Here is a 25,912-nt window from a genome sequence, read left to right as displayed (position 1 = left end):
TTTTTATGAACTACCCACTTTTTCCTTCACAAGCTAAAGACTGAATTGAGATAATCAGCTCTTTGTCATATAACCTCTTGAGTTATTTTGTTTGATTACATGTGTACTCATATGTACACATGCTCACACACACACACACACACACACAGAGGGAAAACTCAGCAAACCTTCACCTGCAGGTTGGCATGTGATTTCTTTTTTTTTTCAATTTCTTTCTGTCTCTCCTTTTTGGTGGGCTGGGTCTTTGTTACCGTGTGGGCTTCCTCCAGCTGTGGCAAGCGGGGGCTGCCCTCCAGTGGCGGTGCACGGGCTGCTCATTGCCGTGGCTTCTCTTGTTGCCAGGTGCGGGCTCAGTGGTTGTGGCACATGGGCTTAGTTGCCCCGTGGGATGTGGAATCCTCCTGGACCAAAGATTGGAACTATGTCCCCTGTATTGGCAGGTGGACTCTTAACCACTGGACCACCAGGCGAACCCCTGGCATGTGATTTCTGGCAACTTGTTAGCCATGGTTTTCTCAGGTCTGAATCCAGAAAGCAAACTAGATAGGAAACAGTTCATAAGAAGTATGCCCTCGGTTGACCTACTTGGGTACTTCCTCTTTATTATTTCATTACTTTTTGTCCCGGCAAATTTTGCTCTTACAGTTTCAAGATAATCAATTTATTTTCATGCGCCTTCCCCATCCAAATTGGATTACAAATATAAATAGCCGTATGCTGGCCCTGGCGGCCAGCTTGTGCTCCCAGGCTGGTGGTTGGCAGCCTGGGTCCTCAGGCAGCCTGGGCTGTTTGTTTATTTTCAATTGAAACTGTAAGTGCTGGAATGTCTTCCCCCTCCTTCACACACAGCCATGTCAACACCCCCTTTGTTCCTTGGTCGCAGAGGACAAATACTTGGGGTTTTCAGTAGTTGTGGTAAGAATGCCAGTTTCCTCAGCATCATCCTGCTGGTTGCTGTCCTGTGGTTAGCCTTTTTATTTAAAACATTTTCTAATCATTACATGCATTTTTGCACACATTTGCTGCACCCTGAAATCTGCACCCTGAAGTTTACCTTACTGTGGGTTTTCCTTCCAGGCATAGGAAAACACCATGGTGTAATATTATAAGGGAAACAGGACAAGGACCCAGGTCAGGAATTGTGGTTTCCTTTCCTGAGGTTCAGCTTGGCCCTCATTGGGAATCTACCTCTATCTGCATTTATTTCACTTTGTGTCATCTTTGATTGTTTGGAAGTAGTTTTCTTGCTGTTTATTCCCACCTCCAGAGACAGGTGGAATTAATAGAACTCAAGTTAGGCTCTGGAGCTGGAACACCATTTTCCTTGGTCTTCTAGATGTAAGGATGTTCAGTAACCCATCCTGTTCTGTATTCATAGATGGGATGTCTCTTGGAGTGGCCCAGAACCACTGGCATTATCTTCCAGGAGCTTGGGGAGGTACAAACTCTTGAGCTCTACTCAGACTTGTAAAGTCTGAGCTTCTAAGAATGGGACCCAGGATCTGCGATAAAAATTGACAGAAACAATGTTGGTCTGCATATAAAATGCCATCATTGAAGATATGGGGCTGCCACCATTTCTTTCTTTCTTTACCTTTAAGGCTATAACTTTGAATCTGTGGGCTTCCCTTATAGCTCAGTTGGTAAAGAATCAGCCTGCAATGCAGGAGACCCTGGTTTGATTCCTGGGTTGGGAAGATCTGCTGGAGAAGGGATAGGCTACTCACTCCAGTATTCTTGGGCTTCCCTGGTGGCTCAGCTGGTAAAGAATCTGCCCGCAATGCGGGAGACCTGGGTTCAATCCCTGGGTTGGCAAGATCCCCTGGAGAGGGGAAGGGCTACCCACTCCAGTATTCTGTCCTGGAGAATTCCATGGACTGTATAGTCCATGAGGTTGCAAAGAGTCGGACAAGACTGAGTGACTTTCATTTTCACTTTGAATCTGTAGGCAGTCACTTATACCTTCATTCACATGATTACCTCTATCTCTACTATCTTTTCTTTGATGCCAAGATAATTCTGCCCTTGCCCTTAAGGAGCTTAGGGTCTAGTTGAAGAGATAAGGTGTGTTCATATTAAAAGATAGGTAACAACAGAAGGCAAGGAAGGCTAAGTGCAAATGTGCAGCATAAACTTGATTTTACAGGAGAGGAGAATTACTGGCCTTGTGTGGGGTCCTGAGGAAGGGTGGTACGGGGCAAGAGGTAGGCGGGAGGTCCCTCAGAAGGAGCCATGTGAACAGCAGACCCACACTGGGGATGAGGGGCACATGTGGGTGGGAAGGAGCACTGAGCCTGACCAAAGGAGGAGGAAGAATTGGCTGATTGTGAAGGAATGCTGGTCTAGGAGAAGACTTTTTATGGGGAGCTTAAAAAATAATCAGATTAGTTGAGATTTAGGGGAGAAAATTTGGCAGATCAATGCTATAATCAGCATCATGTTGGGATTTGCAAAGTCAGAGCCCAATTTCCTAATTTGGCATCTTCCCCTTTTGTTAGTTCAGGGTGCCCCGAATTGTAGGTCTCATTCCATTGGAAGCTCTGGAGAAGACTGTAGATAAAGGCAGGGTGTTCCATGACTGAAAAAATTCTTTTTATTATGAAAAGTTTCAAACACATACAAAAGAATAACATTATCTAATAAACTTATTGAACAATGAAAAAGCCATCAACATGAAGTTCAAGAATAGAAAAAACTAATCTATGAGGATGGAAATGAAAATGGTAGTTGCCTCTGGTCATCAGGAGAGATTGAGTGGAAGGGCATGAGAGAACTTTCTGGAATAATGATAATGTTTTTTGCCTTAACTGGGCCATTGGTGACATGGTGTATCCATTTGTAAAACAGCCAACTGTACACTTAACACCTGGGCATTGCACTGCATATAATTCTAACTCCAAAAAATAATTTTTCTTCTTTTCTCCTAATGTTCTTTCAGTCCTTCTGATCGTATCAAGGAAACCTGATCATATCTGATCAGGTTGGGGCCAGTGTGTCAGTGATGCATGTGTGCTGAGTCTCTTCAGTCATGTCTGATTCTGGGCAACCCTATCCATGGAATTCTCCAGGCAAGAATACTGGAGTGGGCTGCCATGCCCTCCTCCAGGGGATCTTCCAGACCCAGGGGTCAAAGCTACATCTCTTGTGTCTCCTGCCTTGGCAGGCAGTTTTTTTTACCACTGGCACCACCTGAGAAGCCCCTGGAGTGTCAGTTTAGTTCAGTTCGGTCACTCAGTCGTGTCTGACTCTTTGAGACCCATGGACTGCAGTACACCAGGCTTCCCTGTCCATCACCAACTCCCAGAGTTTACTCAAACTCAAGTCCATCATGTCGGTGATGCCATTCGACCATCTCATCCTCTGTCATTCCCTTCTCCGCTCGCCTTTAATCTTTCCCAGAATCAAGGTCTTTTCAAATGAGTCAGTTCTTCACCTCAGGTGGCCAAAGTATTGGAGTTTCAGCTTCAGCATCAGTTCTTCCAATGAACACCCAGGACTGATCTCCTTTAGGATGGACTGGTTGGATCTCCTTGCTGTCCAAGGGACTCTCAAGGGTCTTCTCCAACACCACAGTTCAAAAGCATCAATTTTTCGGCGCTCAGCTTTCTTTGTAGTCTAACTCTCATATCCATACATGACTACTGGAAAAACCAAAGCTTTGACTGGATGGACCTTTGTTGGCAAAGTAATGTGTCTGCTTTTTTAATATGCTGTCTAGGCTGGTCATAGCTTTTCTTCTAAAAAGCAAACGTCTTTTAATTTCATGGCTGCATTCACCATCTGCAATGATTTTGGAGCCCAAGAAAATAAAGTCTGTCACTATTTCCATTGTTTCCCCATCTATGTGCCATGAAGTGGTGGGACCTGATGCCAGGATCTTAGTTTTCTGAATGTTGCGATTTAAGCAAAAATTTTCACTTTCCTCTTTCACTTTCATCAAGAGGCTCTTTCGTTCTTCGCTTTCTGCCATAAGGTTGGTGCCATCTGCATATCTGAGGTTATTGATATTTCTTCCGGCAATCTGGATTCCAGCTTGTGCTTCATCTAGCCCGGTATTTCATGTGATGTACTCTGCATATAAGTTAAATAAGCGGGGTGACAATATACAGCCTTGACATACTCCTTTCCTGATTTGGAACAACTCTGTTGTTTCATGTCCAGTTCTAACTGTTGCTTCTTGATCTGCATAAAGATTTCTCAGGAGGCAGGTAAGGTGGTCTGGTATTCCCATCTCTTTAAGAATTTTCCACAGTTTGTTGTGATCCACACAGTCAAAGGTTTGGCATAGTCAATAAAGCAAAAGTAGGTGTTTTTCTGGAAGTCTCTTGCTTTTTCAATGATCCAGTGGATGCTGGCAATTTGATCTCTGGTTCTTCTGCCTTTTCTAAATCCAGCTTGAACATCTGGAAGTTCATGGTTCATGTACTATTGAAGCCTGGCTTGGAGAATTTTGAGCATTACTTTGCTAGCCTGTGAGATAAGTGCAATTATGCAGTAGTTTGAACATTCTTTGGCATTACCTTTCTTTGGGATTGGAATGAAAACTGACTTTTTCCAGTCCTGTGACCACTGCTGAGTTTTCCAGATTTGCTGGCATGTTGAGTGCAGCACTTTCACAGCATCATCTTTTAGGATCTGAAATAGCTCAACTGGAATTCCATCATCTCCACTGGCTTTGTTTGTAGTGATGCTTCCTAAGGCCCACTTGACTTTGCATTCCAGGATGTCTGGCTCTAGGTGAATGATCACACCATCATGGTTATGTGGGTCATGAAGATCTTTTTTGTATAGTTCTTCTGTGTATCCTTGCCACCTCTTCTTAAAATCTTCAGCTTCTGTTAGGTCCATACCATTTCTGTCCTTCATTCTGCCCATCTTTGTATGAAATGTTCCCTTGGTATCTCTGATTTTCTTGAAGAGATCTCTAGTCTTTCTCATTCTATTATTTTCCTCCACTTCTTTGCATTGATCACTGAGGAAAGCTTTCTTATTTCTCCTTGCTATTCTTTGGAACTCTGCATTCAGATGGGTCTATCTTTCCTTTTCTCCTTTGCCTTTAGTTTCTCTTCTTTTCTCAGCTATTTGTAAGGCTTAGTCAGACAACCATTTTGCCTTTTTGCATCTCTTTTTCTTGGGGATGGTCTTGTTCACTGCCTCCTATATAATGTCATGAACCTCCATCCATAGTTCTTCAGGCACTCTGTCTGTCAGATCTAATCCCTTGAGTTTATTTGTCACTTCCACTTTGTAATCGTAAGGTATTTGATTTAGGTCCAACCTGAATGGTCTGGTGGTTTTCCTACTTTCTTCAACTTAAGTCTGAATTTGGCAATAAGGAGTTCATGATCTGAGCCAGTCAGCTCCCGCTCTTGTTTTTGCTGACTGTATAGAACTTCTCTATCTTTGGCTGCTAAGAATATAATCAATCTGATTTCAGTGTTGACCATCTGGTCATGTCCATGTCCATGTCTTCTCTTGTGTTGTTGGAAGAGGGTGTTTGCTATGACCAGGGCGTTCTCTTGGCAAAACTCTGTTATTCTTTGACCTGCTTTGTTTTGTATTCCAAGGCCAAATTTGCCTGTTACTCCAGGTAGCTCTTGACTTCCTACTTTTGCATTCCAGTCCCCTATAATGAAGAGGACATCTATTTTGGATGTTAGTTCTAGGTCTTGTAGGTCTTCATAGAACCATTCAACTTCAGCTTCTTCAGCATTACTGGTTGGGGCGTAGACTTGGATTACTATGATATTGAGTGGTTTGCCCTGGAAATGAACAGAGATCATTCTGCTGTTTTTGAGATTGCATCCAAGTACTGCATTTTGGACTCCTTTGTTGACTATGATGACTCCATTTCTTCAAGGGATTCTTGCCCACAGTAGTAGATATAATGGTCATCTGAGTTAAATCCACCCATTCCAGTCCAAAAGTTCACTGATTCCTAAAATGTTTACGTTCACTCTTGCCATCTCCTGTTTGACCACTTCCAATTTGCCGTGATTCATGGACCTAACATTCCAGGGTCCTATGCAATCTTGCTCTTTACAGTACTGGACTTTACTTCCATCACCTGTTACATCCACACCTGAGTGTTGTTTTTGCTTTGGATCTGTCTCTTCATTCTTTCTGGTGTTATTTTTCCACTGATCTCCAGTAGCATATTGGGCACCTACCGACCTGGGGATTTCATCTTTCAGTGTCATACCTTTTTGCCTTTTCATACTGTTCATGGGGTTCTCAAGGCAAGAATACTGAAGTGGTTTGCCATTCCCTTCTCCAGTGAAACACATTTTGCCAGAACTCTTTGCCATGACCTGTCTGTCTTGGGTGGCCCTACACAGCATGGCTCATAGTTTCATTGTCAGTAACACCTCTGTAATATTTATCTCCCTTTGAAAACTTAGGAAATCCTTGGAAGAATGTTGTTTTGTGTTCATTGCATAAAAAATAATTATTTATAGCCAATGATACTAGTCTTCCTAAGTAGTATGATAATGCTGTTCTTCAGAAATAAAATATTTAAGAAAAAGAGGTAAGTGGTAAGGATAGAGAGTGAAAACCATGGGCGGAGGTGACTGGCAGACATTTGAGGACCACTGATGGGATGGGAAGTCACAGTGTCAGGGCCCCCTTGCTGGGCAGATGGGAGGGGTCTTACTGAAAAGTGCTCTATTCTTATTCAGTGTCACTCAGACATTACTTGTTGAGTTTGATTTTGTTTTCAGAACTCCAGGTGTTATTTCCTGTAGAGCCAGTGGCATGCAGAGACAGCCATTGACATCAAGGGGTTGGGGAATCTATGGGAACCTGGAAGAACAGCAGATGTCAGTGGTTCAACCAGAAACAAAACTCTGACCTCTGCTTCCCAAGCTGCACCTGGTAGCTGGCAGTAGCTGGGAGTCCTGGCCATGCTGTCTGTTGGAATAATGAATATAGAGACAGTGTCATGAAGTTTCCTTGAACCATCTCCCTGCTTACCTGTGACTGTGCCCAGTACCTTCTAGGGATCGGCTGCAGGGGCAGGAACAGGTTATGGCCTAGCTGCCTTGGTGCTGCCCAGGGACTGAGAGTCTTACAGCCCTGCTGGGTCATTGTAGGGCCAAGTAGATACCATTTCTCTCCAGCAAGCTGAGGCCTCCACTGACACCTGCTGGGATCTTTGTTGAAATAAATAATGTACAGGGAACATGGCTTGTGGTCCTCCAGTGACTTATTTATGCCCTGTGCTGCTCCTGTCCTCTGGATTCCAGGGAGTCCAGGCTTGCTAGGACTGCCCAGTGTCCCTGTGTATCTGGCCATATGGTAGAATTCATCCTACATCCCTGGGGGTGGAGGGGGATCACAGTGAAGAAACAGTTCAAGTGACAGGTGCTGTTTAACCACCTTCCAGGGCTTCCTAGAAAACTGTCGCATCAGTGAAGTGTGTCCCTACCACATCTTCTGTCTGTACACCATCATCACTCCCCACTCTGTCTCTCTCTGCCTACTGCTTGTATCTCCTTTTAGCCATTTTATTTTTAGATTTCATCTGCTCATGACCCACTTCACTGCAGTAAGACTAGGTAGATCCAAGGAGGCTGCTTCCAGGAATGGGACAGGTCTTCAGGGCATGATCTGGGTAATCTTGGGTGCTGGAGGTTCAATGTTGAAGGCAGAGTATTTAGTGTGAGAAGTCAGAGGTGGGGGCTGTGGCAAGTGTCTAACTTCATTATTAGTAGCAGCAAACCTTCTCGGGGGGTTACCATGTGCCAGGTGGGCTGGAAGTGTTTTGTGCACCCTCTAGGCCTCCTAATCTTCCAACAATCCAGCAAGGCAGCCACTGCCATTGCCTCTGCTTTACAGGTGTGGAAACTAAGGGCTCAGGCAGCTTAAGTCACTTGAACAAAATGACATTGTGATTGTAGAGTAGGATTCAAGCCCAGGCATTCTGGTTTCTGAGCCTCATAAGTAACCATGAAGCAATTTTACCTCAAACTCATCTGTTCATAGTAATCACTTGAGGCTTTGGTTCACGTGATAAAACCCAGGTGATTTCAATAGGAACTAGGACCCCATGGGTTTTGGAACCTGCCCATCCAATAGAGGCAGGCCTTTAGTGAATTACCCACTGATGGGTTTAGAAAATTCTGCCAGGTCATTTGGAAGTGAGGTGTGTCCCCCGCTGGCTGGGAGGAGTCCGGCTATGGTTTGTACACTTTGCTGGGAGCAAGGGTGCTGGCGGGCGCTTCTTGATGTCTGTGTGCTAATAAACCTAGACTTAGGAACCGGTCAAAATGAGATTCAAGATACAAGAGCTCGATTAGCAGACACAGATAGGCTTGAGGATGGATGTGGGGAACAAATAAAAAGCCTAGTAGAATAAAATGTTAAGAGGGGGTTCTCAGCTGTACCAGAATAGCAGCTGGGGGCTCCACACTAGCAGTCAACACTGGGCAGTGCTGGCCACAGAGCAGGACTGAGCCCCTGGGTAGGGGTCTGGGGTGGGGGGCCTGAAAGTCCCTGCCAAATGGCTTCCTAACTGAGTGTTTCATGGAATTTTGATGAGAGGGAGTAGTAACAAGACTTTAGCTACCAAGAGTCCTTCGGTCATGGGTGCCCCATTTTATCTTTGTAATTGTGTTCCATATTTCATTGTTGGGGGTGGGGAGGATGTGAAAACCAGGGCCTTACTGTATAAACAGAAATGGGCTGATGAATTAGCTAAGTGGTTGGGATTTGGGTATTCTCCATCCCAGGACTTTGCATTTAAAAGAACTGTCTGAATTGTGGTTAGTGTGGACATTCTCAGCAAGGAATGGCAGGCATGGAGACCCTGTGCATTGGGGCTACATTTAATGGGAGGCCCACTTAGAGCAATCAGGTTCTACCAGCCAGGAAGGATGCCCCAGGGCTCAGCTGTGCCTGTTTTCAGTGAAGGCTCGGAGGACTGTGTCTGTGCCCTGGTACCTAGAAAGCCCAAGCATCAGGAGCATCCATGACCATTTCCCTGTCTCAGATCTCACTGTCTCCTGACTCCCATAGGGAGGCAGATCTCTTCTTGGTCAAGCTGAAGCTCTTTCTGCTAAAAGGTCTCCTACAGAAGTCTGTGGCTATCTGGGAGCTTCAGGAAATGAGTCATTCCGGGTGGCAGCAATTAACAAATAGCTCAAGTTACCCCTTCTATCATACTTGCTGTTTATTATTACTATTTTTGAGGGAAGTCATCACCTATATTTCAGCTTCTATAGCCAGGTTATCATGAGCATAATTTAACTTGTTCTGAGTGACTCTGGACTGTTCTTAGGATTATCAGTGATGTAGCCCCTTGATGTCCACAGTGCCCTTTCATTAATGAACCCTGACTTTCATGCTTTTTTTTGTGCTGTGTCTACTGATTTCAGTTTTTCTGTCTCTTCCCTATTAGCACTCACTTCTCACTGCAGTCAGGGGACCCGCTGCTAATAGTCTCTCTCCTCTTTTCTACCTGCCCCCTCTATCACTTCTAATTTGTGTGATTCTAATCTGCTGTTGGTTTAGAAACCAGATAAATGATTTTGTTTCAACAGTGTGTGAAATGAAATGAACAAACTGCCCATGAGGACCCAAGGGATACTCAGCCTGAAAGGGATATGTGTGGGCATCATGACATCAAATTCGGTTGTTCACTCAGATGCCTTTATTACTTATTTCCTATTTAAGGTAGGCAAACCATTGCTGTACTTTGGATTTTTAGACCTGGAGAAATGTCTGAAGATAGATTTCCTATCTATCTTTGTGTGTTTAAGGATAACTGAATCAGAGAGGTGCAGTGACTTAGACTAGTGGTCCTCAACCATGACTGAATTCTCAAATAATTTTCAAATGTCAAGGCTCAGCCCCATCCTGTACTAATTCAGGATCGTTGGGGAGGTGAGTCCCAGCCATTGATGTTTTAAAATTTTTTCTTCGGATTCTAATATGCAACCAAGATGAAGAACCACTGACTTAAATTTCTGCAAAAGCATCACACCAAAGACCCGTGTTCCCTTAAGACCAGTCTGCCCATGAGAACCACCTGGAGGAGGCAGGAACAGTTGAGGGTACCCCTACTGCCAGATATTTCTAATGAGCAGTCAGGGTTGAGAATCACTGCTTTAAGATATTTTGCCAGCAATATTGCTGTTTATAAATCTGTGTTTTCTAAAAGGCTTGGATATCTTTTTTTTTTTTTAATGTATCAGTGTCTTTCTGAAGGCAGAGACAACTTTGTCTTTAGATTAGCTTTACAAATCGAACACCCAAATGGTGCATTTGCTCATATTAGAGGGACAGGAAGGAAAGGAGAACTTTGATCAATCACCTGGGGTGCCACAGATTTGTCTCTGATGTTGCAAGTGGAAATCCCAAGAGCAGCCGTGAATTACAGATCTGGCAGGGCTCCCAAGTCGTTGGTGGATCAGCCTTTGTGATGGCCGCTTTGTAACTAGGTCTTCAGAGTTTTCTCCTGTGTGTGTGTATATTTGCAAAAGTACACATATCCATAAATGACAGCATCATCCTTCAGGCTTCAGTTCAGATGTGCAGCTGAATGAGGAATGCTAAAGAGATAAATCAATGCAACAAAATTCTCCAGTGTTGCTGGAGAGCAGTGGTTTAAACCAGGCTTCAGTGGGAAGGATCCTGTGAATCTGTGTGAGGGGGCCAGAATGTGAGAAAACTTGCAGGATGTGCTGAGAAAAAACACACACGTGTGTGTTCCAATCTCGCAGTTTTTGATTCTCAGATTCACTATTGAGCTTGTGATATATTTAGCCCTGTTATCAGTGCCTAGAACAGGTTTTCAAGGCTTGTAGGATGTATCTATTAAAATAACCTATGTGACTGAGCCGCTTCTCACTATATCATTGTTGTTCCACTGAAACACAATGAGAGGAAATGGGACTCCAGGAAATGGCCATTATATCAGGGGATCCAAAGCAGCACAGGGCCACTCCAGTATTTACACACATTCTGGCCATTGTGCTTGCAACCTTGGGTAACCTTCTACTTTTTTCTGTTCCTTTTGAATCTTCTGCAGACTTTGAAGGCTGTCATGCTTGAGGAGGGATGTACTAAGCTTTGGGCATTGGGAAATTGATTTGTGAACACACTTTGTATCTCTTTCTGTGCCTTCCTTGGACCTTTTCAGGGTTGCTGATTTTTTAGCCAAACAGCTGACTTTTGTGGCCCAGATGGTAGTGATCATGGTTGGGGGGTGGGGGTGGGAAAGGGATTAGGGGACAATCCCAGAAAACATGAGACTTGTACTAGATTCAAGACCTCTATAAAAGCATCTATTAAAAAACAAATATGTATTTGACTATATCCATATAGTGAAAGCTGTGGTTTTTCCAGTAGTCATGTATAGATGTGAGGGTTGGACCATAAAGAAGGCTGAGTGCCCAAAGATTTGATGCTTTCAAATTGTGGTGCTGAAGAAGACTCTTGAGAGTCCCTTGGACAGCAAGATCAAACTAGTTAATCCTAAAGGAAATCAACCTTGAATATTCACTGGAAGGACTGATGCCAAAGCTGAAGCTCCAGTACTCTGGCCACCCCATGTGAAGAACCAACTCATTGGAAAAGACGTGGATGCTGGGAAAGACTGAAGGCGAAAGGAGAAGAGGGGTGCAGAGGCTGAAGTGGTTAGATAGCATTGCCTGCTTAATGGACATGAGTCTGAGCAAACTCCAGGAGACAGTGAAGGACAGGAAAGCCTGGTGTGTTGTAGTCCATGAGGTCAGAAAGAGTTGGGCATGACTTAATGACTGAACAACAGCAACAATAAAAGCATCTTGGCCTTCTGAGGAGGCCAAGTCAACCTCTCTCCCCTTTTGTCATCTACAGTCAGCTCAATTTGTTGACAAGGGGATGTTTATAAATTGGCTTATAGAAGTGCCCATGACCTATTATGGGAATGGCTGGGGTAGGTCACGGTGGCCTACACCCTGCTGGTCCCCATCCCTCACTCCCTCCAGATCTGTTCTCTCTTTCCATTTTGGTAGATATTGGACTTTCCGATAAAGAGGATCCTGCTACTGAAAGACTGAAATCTACCACTTGGAATAACTCACCCTAGACGAGGAAAAGACCGTAGGAGCTATAAGTCTGGCTGTCAGGCTTCCAATGGGGGAAATGCCACAACGGAGCAGCTGGAGGAACCAGTTCAGAGCCCTTTGCCCAGTGGAGCCCATATAGCAGCCTGTCAGTCCAGTCTTGAGCCCAAGAGGTCCTGCTTCCTTCTTTCAGGCACCCCTTTGGGTCATTAGGATCCACATACACAGTATTTGTATAATGCCCTAATTTCTCTAAGTCCTTTATTTCTTTAATTTCTTTCTTGAAGAATGGAGTCAATTAAGTAACCAAATAGAAACTCCCCAAATACCTGCTGAATTAAATCCTGAGAGCTAATTTAACTCCCCATCTTTATGGGTAGCTTTGCAGCGCAGTTGTTCTGTCCTTGAAGGCAGCCTGGTCTAGGCGTGAGGTACCTGTGCTCAGGTCCGTCCTTGCTGATACCAGAGCAGTGCTAAAAGTCAGACGCTTATGGCCAGTGCCAATTCCAGCAGAGCATCCTGGTTGAGAGCATAGACTCCCACCCCAGCTGTCTGGATGGGAATCCTGGCTCTCATACAAACCCACTGGAGGACCTTTCTGGGTCTTAGTTTTCTCATCCATAAAATGAAGACAAGGGTGCCTACCCCATAGGGGTTATAAATGACCACAGACTGGAAGGGGCTCAGTTGACTCACTATAAGGACTCAGTAATATGTGTTATTGTCAGTAGCACTTCCCTTCACTATCCTAAACACAAAGCTAGAGAAACACCCCCTCACATCTCTTCACCTCTATTTAGCTTATTCCACCAGAGAGTGGACTAGACTACCCACGTGCGTGTCCCACTTCCACCACTTGCTCGCTGTGTTACCTTGGGAAATTTCTTTAACCTCTCTGTGCCTAGGCTTTCCACTTGTAAAACGGGGTTATCTTCCAATAATCCCATAATTCTTTTTAGGATTGCATGAGATAACACTTATTAAAATAGTAGGTGGTATAATTTACCTTTCCTTGTTCCAGAATAGATTTAGAACAGGTCACCGAAGAGGTATTCAATATCTAAAATGTACTTGAAAGCTCTTTGCTGACTGTGAGAGAGCTATGAGAGATCCTTCCTCTTTGTTGTTTGGATGAGCAGTGAAGAAGTGCAACTCTGAATCCCATTGGCTCTTGGTCTATTTCCTGGGCTTCTGCTCTTCTTTCTCGTTTGATCTCTTTGGTCCATTGCGAGCCTGTGTTCTGTGTTTGGTTAGACAGCCCTGGGGAAGGGAAGCAAGCTGAGAGAGGAAGAAGGAAGAAGAAATTTTATCTCAACTTCCCCCAAGCCTTGCTCCTTGGGCACCCTGAGAGCGCACAGGTGTTCTTTCTCTGGTTTCTGTGCCACAGAATTCCTGATCAATAGCTTCAGGCTGTTTTCCTCCAGCAGTGTGGGGTTTGTGTCAAAAAGCAACTCTTACAAGGCTGCCTCCACTTACTGATTTTCTGCCTGGTGCCCTTCCTTTTACTTCTGAATAAGTATATGTGGGGCAGCTAGCCAATGCCAGGTGTGGGGTTCTGTTTCCACAGCTCTGATCAATGCCAACGACTGTGCGTTTTGGTTGAGGCCATCAGGAACCATCAATAATAGCAACAATTGTTTAAATTTCCCCACAGATACAGTTGGCCCCCAGTATCCATAGGATCGGTATCTGTGGGTTCTGCATCTACCGATTTACCCAACTGCAGACTGGAAGCACAGTGCACGGCCTACAGTTGATTGAATCTGCAGATGTGGGACCCATGGATGTGCAGCCTGAGGGTACACAGGGCTGATGATGGGATTCGAGCAGGTGTGAGTTGTGCTGTCCCCTGGGTGAGGCAGGGATGGGTCCTGGGACCAACTCCCTTGATGGATACTGAGGGAACACTGGGTTTGCATCCAGGATTTGGGCTCAGCCAAAACCTGTGCAGGTGCCTGTGAAGGATGAGGACTTGTGAACAGTCTTGCTTAACAGCCAGGCAAAAAGGGTGCTGAGTCATGGCTGTAAATCATTGGGTTTTTGCCTGCTTCAGATTGGTTATTGGTGCATTAACAGAAACTGATAGATTTAGATAAAACCCACAGTAATCCCACACCTCAGTTCCTGAATCCCAAAGAACATGATTCTAACTGTTGCTGAAATTTTGCCTCATTATTGAGGGGCAGCAGCCCTGGGACCCTGGCTAGAGACCCAGGGAGCCGCAGATGTTTCAACTTGCTGCAAATGGAATTGTTGACCAGTCGATACAGAACGCTTCCTCAAGTGTGGCATCATTGATTTATGAATTATGGCCCTTTTAAACTCTGCTTGCCTTCTCGGATATTGACGTTTTAAAAAGTGATTTCTCGTGTGGATCCTTTTCAGAAACATACACAGGGATCAAGATTAGTGCTTATGCCAGAATAAATGGAGTGAAGCACTCTGGGCTGACGTTTCCTTTGAATAATGAATTATTCAGGGAATGGTTTTTGTTTTTTAAAATGGCAGATGCATTGCCAGCATAGACAGGAAGGGATTCCACTTGGGGTTGGGTTTCTTCTTATCTTTTAGGGAAGGGTTAATCAGCCCAAAAGAAGTTAGAAGCTCATCTTTCCAGCTCCTGCCTTATTCTAGCATAGTCCCTGGTACAAAGCTTTTCTGTGGTTCAAAGTGCCTGGGGAAGAACCTGGGTCTTGCTGTTACTAGAAATCTTAGGAAGAGTGTGACAATTGCCCAACAACACCGTCCCTGAGGGGAGAAGTGTGACTGATCTCTGATAGTTCACAGCTTTGTTCATTCCCTTCTGCTGGTCTCTGACTTCCTGTCTTCCTCATGTGGTGCCAGTTTTGGGTGGCTGGAGTGCCACCATCGTTCTTCATTTCTAATCTAGTGACCATAACTAGAGCTGTTGTGTTCTGCTCACATGCTATGTGCTTGGTCACTGTGCTGGGTGGTGCAGCATCAGTTAATTCTCATGGAACCACATGGGGGGAGAGGCTGTTATTGCCCTATTTCTTTTTCAAGAAATTGAACCTCAAAGAAGAAATTTCAAGGTTACAGAGGTAATGAGAGCAGAGAAATTCAGATCCAGCTTTTACAGTTGGTTTGTTGTCATTGCTTTCCAAACTCTTCTCTTTATTCTGTTCTACCTACCCTTCCAAGACTGCTGCCAGCTGGGGAGCCTGCTTCCACCTTCTTGGGGAGGTGAGGTCAGTCCCTCTCTCTCCCCTCCAGGTCCTACCCCACTGAGGTTTCCAGAGACCTCAGCCCCGTGCTTGTGAGCCAGCCAGGCCCCTGGCCTCAGCATTCCCAGTCCTGCTTGGGCAGGTGTGTCTGCCTCAGGGACTAGAGCTTGCACCTGGAGCTTCTACTCTTGAGGCATCTTGGCACTGGCCTTTTCTGACCTCAGGCTTCTTAACCCCAGTCTTCCACCTCTTCCTGCACACCTGTGGCTCTCCCTTGAACCTTGAATGCTTGAACATTTTCAATTTACCCAGCCTGTTATCTGCTACTTGGCTGCACCGGGTTCCCTGCCTGGCTTGAACTTCAGAACCACACACCCTGGCTCTTTGGGCTCTGATTTCCTCCCCAGGGGCTTCCGGGCAACCAGCCCCTGTGCTCTGAGCCCTTTCTCACTTGATTGTCTGCCAGCACCACCCAGGGGGCCAGGAGCAGAGCAGAGCTGGGCAGCGCCCTTGGACTCCATGCATCTATCCACTGCAGATTTATGCTTTTCTTTGTTTATGATCTCCACTGATGCATGACAGTACTTTAAAATTTTTCCTTATTACAAACAATTTCAGGCATTCAGGAAAGTTGAAAAAAATAAGGAAACACAGTTCGTTTTCTCTAAGGAATTCTCCCATCCTCATCTCCCTTCACTCCAGTCTTATTTGCATTGTTTTGAACGCCATTATTCTTCATACCTCCGTGCCTTTGCCCCTGATGTTCCTTCAGTGTGGAATGCCTTTCCCTGCTCAACTTGCATGACTCCAGCTAATTCTTAGACCTCTTCTCCAGGGTCTCCATCCCAACCCCTGCCTCAGGTTAGTCACCCCTCTCTATGTTCATAAAATGCCCAGGTGCAGTTAGTGTAATATGCTTGATAACACAGGCTCTGGAACCAGGCTGTGTGGATTCAAATCCTAGCTTCCTTACTAGATGGGATCTTGGGAAGTTAATTCTCTATGCTCATGTCCTGGTGTATAAACAAGATGATAAAGAGTTAATATATATTATGCACTGAAAGCAATGTCTGGTATACATACATAAGTGCTGACTATTACTGATTTCTTATGATAGCATTTAATATTTACCAAACTGAAATTATCACTGACCTTGAACTTGAGAGGAGGCATTGCTTTAACTTGGGCAGTCTAATTCCTGGCGAGTCAACTTAACATTTCTGGCCTCAGCTTTTCCATTTGCTAAATGGGGTCACTACAATATCTACTTCACTGGTGGCTGGGGAGATAAAATGAGTAAATAGTGGTAGAGTGCTGAGAATAGTCCCTGGCGTGCCTAGATCAATAGGCCAAGCCATTGTTATTAGCTGTTGTGTGTTTTGCCCAGGCTCTGGTCAAGAATTGTAGAGCTGGAAAGGTCATGAGGGTTTTTTTTTTTTTTTTAACTTTACAAATAAAAATAATAAAGTAGCTAAGAAAAAATTATTCAGGGTCACATAGCTCTATTCGCTATTTATTTGAGATATAACAATGCAGGAGAGAGTGTGCCTAGGAGGTCCAAGGTGTTTCAGACAACAAAGACTTGCAGAGAGGGGAGAGGGGAGAGAGTGGAGTGTGTGGTATTTTCACTGTTAGCTCCTTTGTGAAACAGGCTGGGGTGGGTATTCTTAGCCTCATTGTCCATGTGGAGAAAGCTCCTCTACACCCTTGCTAGCCGACATCACACAGCTGGCCACTAGTGAAGGTCAAGACCTGGTCATCTTACTCCTTCTGCCACATTACTCAGTCTTCTTTGAGCGAAACCCAAAGACACCTGGCCAGGTGGGTGGGGGAGGGAGAGCCATGGATCCCTACATTCTTATTGGAGTGACTCAACTCTCCATGACTGGGATGACAGCTTGCCTCAACAGTCCCGTTTACACCTGTGGACCCAGTTAAGTGACACATAGCACACTTGTTGATTCTCACAAGTGTCTTTTCCAGAGCTTGGGGGCCATATCTTATGCCTTATTTGTAACTTCCCAGTAGGCTTCTTCTAGGCCCAGGGCTGAAATCACCGTCCTTCTCAATTTATTCCCTGTGCAAACCAGTTGAGCCTGTTGATGGCTTTAGAAGGTGGTGGGGCCCCTCAGAGAGACTGAGCATTTGAACAGGCCCTGCACCTGGGCCCTTCAGAGGGTCTCATATCTGGAGCAGAGCCCTGTTGGAACAGACAGCTGGGACTCTGTACACTCAGGAGGGGCTGCCTTGCAATTCACTGTCCTGTGGAACTGGAACTGCCATGGTGCCTTTGGTGTTCTGCTTTTAGCGTAAGTGCTGCTCTGCTGTACCTTGGCGGAGGGGGTCTAGGCCTCTGTATGTGGCTTTGGTATCTGGCTGGATTTTAGCTGGAAGGAGAATGCAAATTGTCAAGACAGCAAAACCACGTGCTGGGCTTATTGAGCCCCTGGATTTTTGGGGGGTGGGGGGAAAAAGACAGGGATATAGCCTCGTTCCCACTTCCTGATCTTCATTTCCATGAAGAAGTCTCGGAGATGTATAATGTGATAAACCTGGGAGCCAGCTCCTTGGTATCCTTGGTGAGGCCAAGTTTAATGAAGTTTCCAGGGCCGTTTCTCTATGTACTCTGTCCCAGCTGGAGATCAAGGAGCAGAGCAGCAGAGTCAAATGAAGCAGAGTGCAAATGAAGTGCATGGCTGAAACTACTGTTGCTCTGAGTTAGGTTAAATGAGATTGTAAAAGGCAGATGGGAAATAGGAATAAAAGAATTAAAGACTATGAAAGGGGAATTTAGATTATGAAACATGTAATACGAGCTAGATTTTACCATGTCCATTTTACAGAGGTGGAAACTGAGGTTGCCAGAAGTTAAGTCATCTAGCTAGTAAGTATTGAGCTGCGATTTGAACTTGAAGGTCCACGCTCTTACCGCTGAGACACGCTGCTTCCTGCTTAGACTCATACACACACTGCCCCCAGCCTTACATGGGACCAGCTGCATACCATGTATCTAAATATTTAAACAAATTACTGTTAAATATAGTCTAGCTTCCTAGCTTGATAAATATACCTGCAGAATAACAAAATTTAAAAATGTGTAAAGCCAGAGTTTTATATGATTGAAAGTTATTAGTAAAATGTCAAGTTTGGCTTGCATGTTTCATGGGAATATTTTTCTGCCTAATTTTCATCGTTTTGATCAGTAATTAAGTCTTAACTCTTTACTAAATCAAGAATTTGTAATATTCTGTTTCAAGTTGTATGTAGGCCATGCTCAACAGTATCTTTTTTCTTTCAGTGTTTTCAGTTTTTAAAAATGTAACATTTTCCTTCATTACTGGTTTTCTATTCTTTTTTTCTCTTCTCCAAGCTCCACTTTCTTTTCTGTTTCTACTGTGATCTCATACTCTGTGATCTAAAGAATTATAGAGTAAATATAATGATATTCAACTTGATTATATTTTTAATATAAAAATAAAACTTGATTATATACTTGATTATAGTATAAAACTTGATTATTTTTTAATCAGCTATATAAATTGGAATAAAAATTTTTTAAATTATTTTCAAAAAATTATTTTTCTTCCAAAATATTCAAAATTATCCATGAAATGAAAAGGCAAAAATGTCAGTATAATTAGTGACTATTAAATGTTAAAGTACTTAAGGTTAAAATTTTAATTTAACTTTAAAAAGAAATTAAATCACATTAAATGTTTTTATAAAAATAATAGTATTCACAATGTTAGGATTCTAATCCATTTAGTTGTCAGTATACAGTCAGTATCACTTTTCTCTTGCTGTGTCTAGACCTGATTCTACACACATTTAAGAGTAATGTGAATTGATATTCCAAAATGTTCCTCAGCTGCCATTGTAACCACCAATTCCACACAAATTCATGAGTATCTTTTGAACTAGGAGTTGGGATGCAAAGAGAAGTGAGAAAGTGATTGCTTAACACTGATGAAAAATATACTTGGTTATGCAAGACTCTGTTGCATTCAATTATATGAAAGAAAGACTTGTTCAAATTAATTAGTTTGCTGCTTCTCTTAGGAATTTAGATTTCCCGAATCTCCCCCCTCTCCAAAGCCAGATTGGTCTCCATGTCTGAAGCAGCACAAGCCACACATCCTCCTGGCATTTGGTTTTGAGCACCTGGGCCAGGAGATGTGGGGGAAACATATCCTTTGGGCCTGAATTACGCTGAGAGTGAAGTTTAGGGTTATGTGTCACACTGCTCTGTACTGTGCATTGGAGCAATAGGAGCACCCTTAGCAACAGGTGCTTTTAAAATAAACTTTTGTATGTTGTGATACGCATGGCTGTCTAAGCAGGGCTGGGCCAGGGCTGCCCAGCACAGGCAGGATCGGGAGCTGGTGTTGCATCTCCAGGCTACAGCTGAGGGAGGGAAGCCCTTAGCATCTGGACTTCTCATTCATAAGGTGAGGAAAGCCAGGGTGGAGTAGTACATCCCCGCTGGTGGCCCTGGGGAGGGGGAGTACAGGTATGTGGGTAGTTCCCTCCAGGCTTGCCAAGCCAGCAGGGATTTCCTACCTAGTTCACTTGGCTATTATATAATGTTGAGGAGATACAGTTGCGGGAGGTGGGGTCGGGGTGAGGAGAGGCAAATTGCACCAGTCTGGGTGATAAGTTTATGTATGAAGCCGTGTTGTAAACTCTGCTCAGTTCAGGCACAGGCTATTAGGTAAGGTGGGGCTTGGGTATTTTCAGGAGATAGGAAGGAACAGAAGAGGCAAGTGTGAGCACTGTGGGATATCAGCTCTGAGAACATGGGAAGCCTGGCCTGAATCCCATTGTCCAGGTAGGAGCACTTCCCCAGAGCCCCACCCTAGGTGCCCACTCCAGAGAGCAGTCAGGTTGCCTGTGTCTTTGGCCCTGGCCCCAGGCCAGGCCCGGGGTGGCCAGAGTCCCACAGACCCACAGCCCCTGGTTGGTACTTAAGGAGCTTTTAATGGGGAGTTGGCTGCTGGCTCTGGCAACAGGCACTGAGAACCTAGTCTTGGACTCAGGTTCAAGAGTAACCTCCATTGCCCAGGACTAAAGACTGGAGAGAAGGACAAGGGAGAACCACGATTTGGCAGAACTGGCTGCCGGGCAGGGGTCAAGGCCATGCTTTTTAGCCCCATGGGAAGTTTCATCCTATGGAGTTCGAGGCAGAACAAAACACCCATCATTAAAACTGGGGATGGAGCTTGAAGCTGAGCTAGTAAATCTGGCTTCCCCCCTGCCTTCTGAATACTTACTGTTTGTCTCCTGTGCACCATGCACTGTGCTATCCATTCACACACAGGTATGAATGAGCCAGGGTCCCAGCTCCTTCCCACCAAGTGATTCAGATCCACCCTAACAGGTAGACGGAAGAGATCATTACAGTACACAGACACCAGTGCTGACTTATGTCAGAGAAGATTCCGCAGCAAGTCTCAGTAGATGGATAAGAATTAGCCGGTAAAGGGATTTCAGGAAGGGAGAACAGCACAAGCAAGGTGGGTGATGTTGGACTGCTCTAGGATCTCCATGGCATGAAAGGGGGTTGGGTGGAACATTCTAAAGTGTTTCAGCTTCCCTGGAGGATTTACTCCATTTGGTTAGAATTGTGCCTTAATACATTTTAATTTGTTTGTCATTGTGAAAATTAAGCCAGAAGACAGCCTCATCCTCAGTGGGAGGTAGGTTGTCAAGGGCCTTGTAACAGTCTTACTCTGTTGCGATTTTCAAAACACACTCACATTAATGGCAGTCGTTCATCTAACCTCATACATCATCGTTTTTAAGATGAACCATTATTTTATCTATCATTAAGAAAAAAATAATGTCAATTAAAGTATAACAGACATTTGTACAATGTATCTGGAATTCATAGATGCTAAGGCACAAAACTGCATCTCAGATGCAATAAAACATCATATTGCTTTTAAACCTAAGCCTAGATGGTAGATATTATCATCCACATTTTGCAGAAAAGGCAAGAAGGAGAGGCGCTAGACTGACCCCAGTCCCAGGTCTGGTACCGGCAGCAAAGCTGGGACCCTGACTCAGTTTCCGGACCAGTTCCAAGCACCATCCTAGGACTCACAGTAGCCTCCCTCTCTCAACTTGCCTGGTGACTGCCAAGAGATACGAGGGAAGGGCGTCCTCTCTGGGACCTCACTTCCTTTCCTCTAGAATCTCCACTCTCACTGTGCCCCCCAGGCCTTCCACAGGCCCTTCTCCAGGAGCTCACAAACGGCACCCTTTATCTCCCCACCATCAGCCCAACACCTCTCCATCCCAGTGAACATGCCCTGCTTCCCGTTCTTACCACCTTTGTCTGGATTCTAGAAGAGCCCTTGAATTGGTTCCCTCCTCCAGTCTTTCCCTCTCCAAATGCATCCCTGACAAATTCATTTCAAAATCCAAGCTCTAATGAGGCACTAAAAACGGCCACTCTTCAGCTTCAAATCCTTCCATCGTGGTCTCTGAGATCAATGAGCAGACACCTGAACCTAGCAAGCTGGGCCCCCAGGTGTGGCTGACCTACTCCAGCCTCCATGATGGTAGGATGAAAATACATACCATCTAGGCTCAGGTTTAAAAGCAATATGATGTTTTATTGCATCTGAGATGCAGTTTTGTGCCTTAGCATCTATAAATTCCAGATACATTGTACAAATGTCTGTTATACTTTAATTGGCAACATTATTTTTCTTTCTTAATGATAAAATAATAGTTCGTCTTAAAAATGATGATGTATGAGGTTAGATGAACAACTGCCATTAATGTGAGTGTGTTTTGAAAATCTCAACAGAGTAAGAGTGTTACAAGGCCTTTGACAACCTACCTCCCACTGAGGATGAGGCTGTCTTCTGACTTAATCTTCACACGATAAACAAATTAAAATGTATTAAGGCACAATTCTAAACAAATGGAGTAAACCTCCAGGGAATCTGAAACACTTCATAATACTTCACCCAGCCCCCTTTCATGGCAGCAGATTTGATAAATCTCTAAAAGCAGAAAGCTTTGTGAATACACAGGGGCTTGCCTTGTGTTCCTTCCATAAAGATCCAGCTCAGTGGTTCTCAAACTTCAAGGTGAATTAAGTTCATTGGACACAAACATAAGCAATACACAGTATACACACTTTATGGTGTGGGTGATTTAAGATTTTCTAGGACAATTTTGATTTAGGTCATACCTGAATGGTCTAGTGGTTTTTCCTACTTCCTTCAATTTACGTCTGAATTTGGCAACAAGGAGTTCATGATCTGAGCCACAGTCAGCTCCCGGTCTTGTTTTTGCTGACTGTATAGAACTTCTCCATCTTTGGCTGCTAAGAATATAATCAATCTGATTTCAGTGTTGACCATCTGGTGATGTCCATGTGTAGAGTCTTCTCTTGTGTTGTTGGAAGAGGGTGTTTGCTATGACCAGTGCGTTCTCTTGGCAAAACTGTTAGTCTTTGACTTGCTTTGTTTTGTACTCCAAGGCCAAATGTGCCTGTTACTCCAGGTAGCTCTTGACTTCCTACTTTTGCATTCCAGTCCCCTATAATGAAAAGGACATCTTTTTTGGGGTGTTAGTTCTAGAAGGTCTTGTAGGTCTTCATAGAACCATTCAACTTCAGCTTCTTCAGCATTACTGGTTGGGGCATAGACTTGGATTACTGTGTATTGAATGGTTTGCCTTGAAAACAAACAGAAATCATTCTGTCATTTTTGAGGTTGCATCCAAGTACTGCATTTTGGACTCTTGTTGACTATGATGACTACTCCATTTCTTCTAAGGGATTCTTGCCCATAGTAGTGGATATAATGGTCATCTGAGTTAAATCCACCCATTCCAGTCCATTTTAGTTCACTGATTCCTAAAATGTTTACATTCACTCTTGCCATCTCTTGTTTGACCACTTCCAATTTGCCTTGATTCATGGACCTAACATTCCAGGTTCCTATGCAATATTGCTCTTTACAGCATCGGACTTTGCTTCTGTCACCAGTCACATCCACAACTGGGTGGTGTGTTTGCTTTGGCTCCGTCTCTTCATTCTTTCTGGAGTTATTTCTCCACTCTTCTCCAGTAGCATATTGGGCACCTACCAACCTGGGGATTTCATCTTTCAGTGTCCTATCTTTGTGCCTTTTCATACTGTTCATGGGGTTCTCAAGGCAAGAATACTGAAGTGGTTTGCAATTCCCTTCTCCAGTGGACCACATTTTGTCAGAACTCTCCATCATGACCCATCCATCGTGGATGGTCCTACATGGCATGGCTCATAGTTTCATTGAGTTAGACAAGGCTGTAGTCCCTGTGATCAGATTGATTAGTTTTCTGTGACTTTGCTTTTCAGTCTGTCTGCCCTCTGATAGATAGATAGATAGAGAAGGATAAGAGGCTTATGGAAGCTTCCTGATGGGAGAGACAGACTGAGGGGGAAACTGAATCTTGTTCTGATGGGTGGGGTCATGCACAGTAAATCTTTAATCCAATTTTCTGTTGATGGGTGGAGCTGTGTTCCCTCCCTGCTATTTACCTGGTGCCAAACTATGGTGGGCTTCCCTGATAGCTCAGCTGGTAAAGAATCCACCTGCAATGCGGGAGACCTGGGTTCGATCCCTGGGTTGGGAAGATCCCCTGGAGAAGGGAAAGCCTACCCACTCCAGTATTTTGGCCTGGAGAATTCCATGGACTGTATAGTCTACGGGGTCACAAAGAGTCGGACACAACTGAGTGACTTTCACTCACAAACTATGGTGGAGGAAATGAAGATAATGGTGACCTCCTTCAAAAGGAGGTGACCTCCTCCATGTGTATATTGCTACACTCAGTGCCCCCAACCCGCAGCAGGCCACCAACGACCCACGCCTCCACTGGAGACTTCTGGACATTCTTGGGCAAGTCTGGGTCAGTCTCCTGTGGGGTCACTGCTCCTTTCTCATGGGTCCTGGTGCACATAAGGTTGTGTTTGTGCCCTTCAAGAGTCTTTTTCCCAGTCCTGTGTAAGTTCTGGGAGCTCTGTGGTGGGGCTAATGGTGCCCTCCTCCAAGAGGGCTCATGCCATACCCAAGTCTGCCGCATCCAGAGCCCCTGCCCCTGTGGCAGTCCACTGCTGACCCCGTACCTCCACAGGAGAGGCTCAAACACAGTTTTGTCCCAGTCTCTGTGGGGTCTCTGGGTCCTGGTGTGCACAAGGTTTGTTTGAGCCCTCTGAGTGTCTCTGGCAGGAATGGGGTTTGATTCGAAACATGAATTTGCCCCTCCTACTGTCTTGCTGGAAGTGAAGTGAAGTTGCTTAGTTGTGTCCAACTCTTTGCAACCCCATGGACCATAGCCTACCAGGCTTCTCCATCCATGAGATTTTCCAAGCAAGAGTACTGCAGTGGGTTGCCATTTCCTTCTCCAGAGGATCTTCCCAACCCAGGGATTGAACCCAGGTCTCCCGCATTGTAGGCAGACGCTTTACCATCTGAGCCACTAGGGAAGTCCTTACTGTCTTTCTGGGGCTTCTCTCAATCCCTTATGATTATACTGTAGAAGAGATAAATGAAAGGGGTTAGATCTGATAGACAGAGTGCCTGAAGAACTATGGATGGAGGTTCATGACATTGTACAGGAGACAAGGATCAAGACCATCCCCAAGAAAAAGAAATGCAAAAAAGCAAAATGGCTTTCCAAGGAGGGCTTACAAATAGCTGTGAAGAGAAGAGAAGCAAAAAGGAAAGATATACCAATTTGAATGCAGAGTTCCAAAGAAAAGCAAGGAGAAATAAGAAAGCCTTCCTCAGTGATCAGTGCAAAGAAATAGAGGAAAACAGAAAGCGAAAGACTAGAGATCTCATCAAGAAAATTAGAGATACCAAGGGAACATTTCATGCAAAGATGGGCACAATGAAGGACAGAAATGGTATGGACCTAACAGAAGCTGAAGATTTTAAGAAGAGGTGGCAAGAACACAGAGAAGAACTTACAAAAAAGATCTTCATGACCCAGATAACCACAATGGTGTGATCACTCACCTAGAGCCAGACATCCTGGAATGTGAAGCCAAGCGGGCCTTAGGAAGCATCACTATGAACAAAGCTATTGGAGGTGATGGAATTCTAGTTGAGCTCTTTCAAATCCTGAAAGATGATGCTGTGAAAATGTTGCACTCAATATGCCAGCAAATCTGGAAAACTCAGCAGTGGCCACAGGACTGGAAAAGGTCAATTTTCATTCTAATCCCAAAGAAAGGCAATGCGAAAAAATGCTCAAACTACCGCACAATTGCACTCATTTAGTAAAGTAATGCTCAAAATTCTCCAACCCAGTCTTCAACAATACATGAATTGTGAACTTCCAGATGTTCAAGCTGGTTTTAGAAAAGGCAGAGGAACCAGACATCAAATTGTCCACATCTGTTTGATCATAGAAAAAGCAAGAGAGTTCCAGAAAAACATCTATTTCTGCTTTATTGACTATGCCAAAGCCTTTGACTGTGTGAATAACAACAAACTGGAAAATTCTTAAAGAGATAGGAATACCAGACCACCTGACCTACCTCTTGAGAAATCTGAATGCAGGTCAGGAAGCAGCAGTTAGAACTGGACATGGAACAACAGACTGGTTCCAAAGTGGGAAAGGAGTATGTCAAGGCTGTATATTGTCACCCTGCTTATTTAACTTATATCC

At 44.4% G+C, this 25,912-nt stretch overlaps 1 protein-coding gene and 1 long non-coding RNA gene across 9 annotated transcripts in view; both read left to right on the top strand.

The window, feature by feature from the left end:
* Positions 1-25,912, top strand: part of PRKCE (protein kinase C epsilon) — a 547,240-nt gene that overhangs the window by 138,930 nt on the left and 382,398 nt on the right. Inside the window, exon 1 of one of the 8 annotated variants that reach the window (XM_086327132.1) lies at positions 8,041-8,182. The exons of the other annotated variants lie outside the window; for them this stretch is intronic. Coding sequence (XP_086183258.1) covers positions 8,051-8,182 — 132 coding nt within the window. The 5' untranslated portion in view covers positions 8,041-8,050. Of the gene's footprint in view, positions 1-8,040; positions 8,183-25,912 lie in introns of those variants that run through there. 8 annotated transcript variants of the gene reach the window in all.
* LOC147363384 (uncharacterized) lies at positions 8,189-25,053 on the top strand. Its single transcript, XR_015137028.1, has 2 exons — positions 8,189-9,675; positions 12,000-25,053. It is a non-coding gene; the product is annotated as an uncharacterized LOC147363384 (long non-coding RNA).

The sequence above is a fragment of the Bos grunniens genome, chromosome 11 (assembly GCF_055505025.1).
Source record: "Bos grunniens cultivar Pamir isolate PY7600 chromosome 11, Bosgru_T2T1.0, whole genome shotgun sequence".
NCBI lineage: Eukaryota > Metazoa > Chordata > Mammalia > Artiodactyla > Bovidae > Bos > Bos grunniens.
Note: the sequence above shows the minus strand (reverse complement) of the source record. Positions and strands in the feature narration are given on the sequence as shown.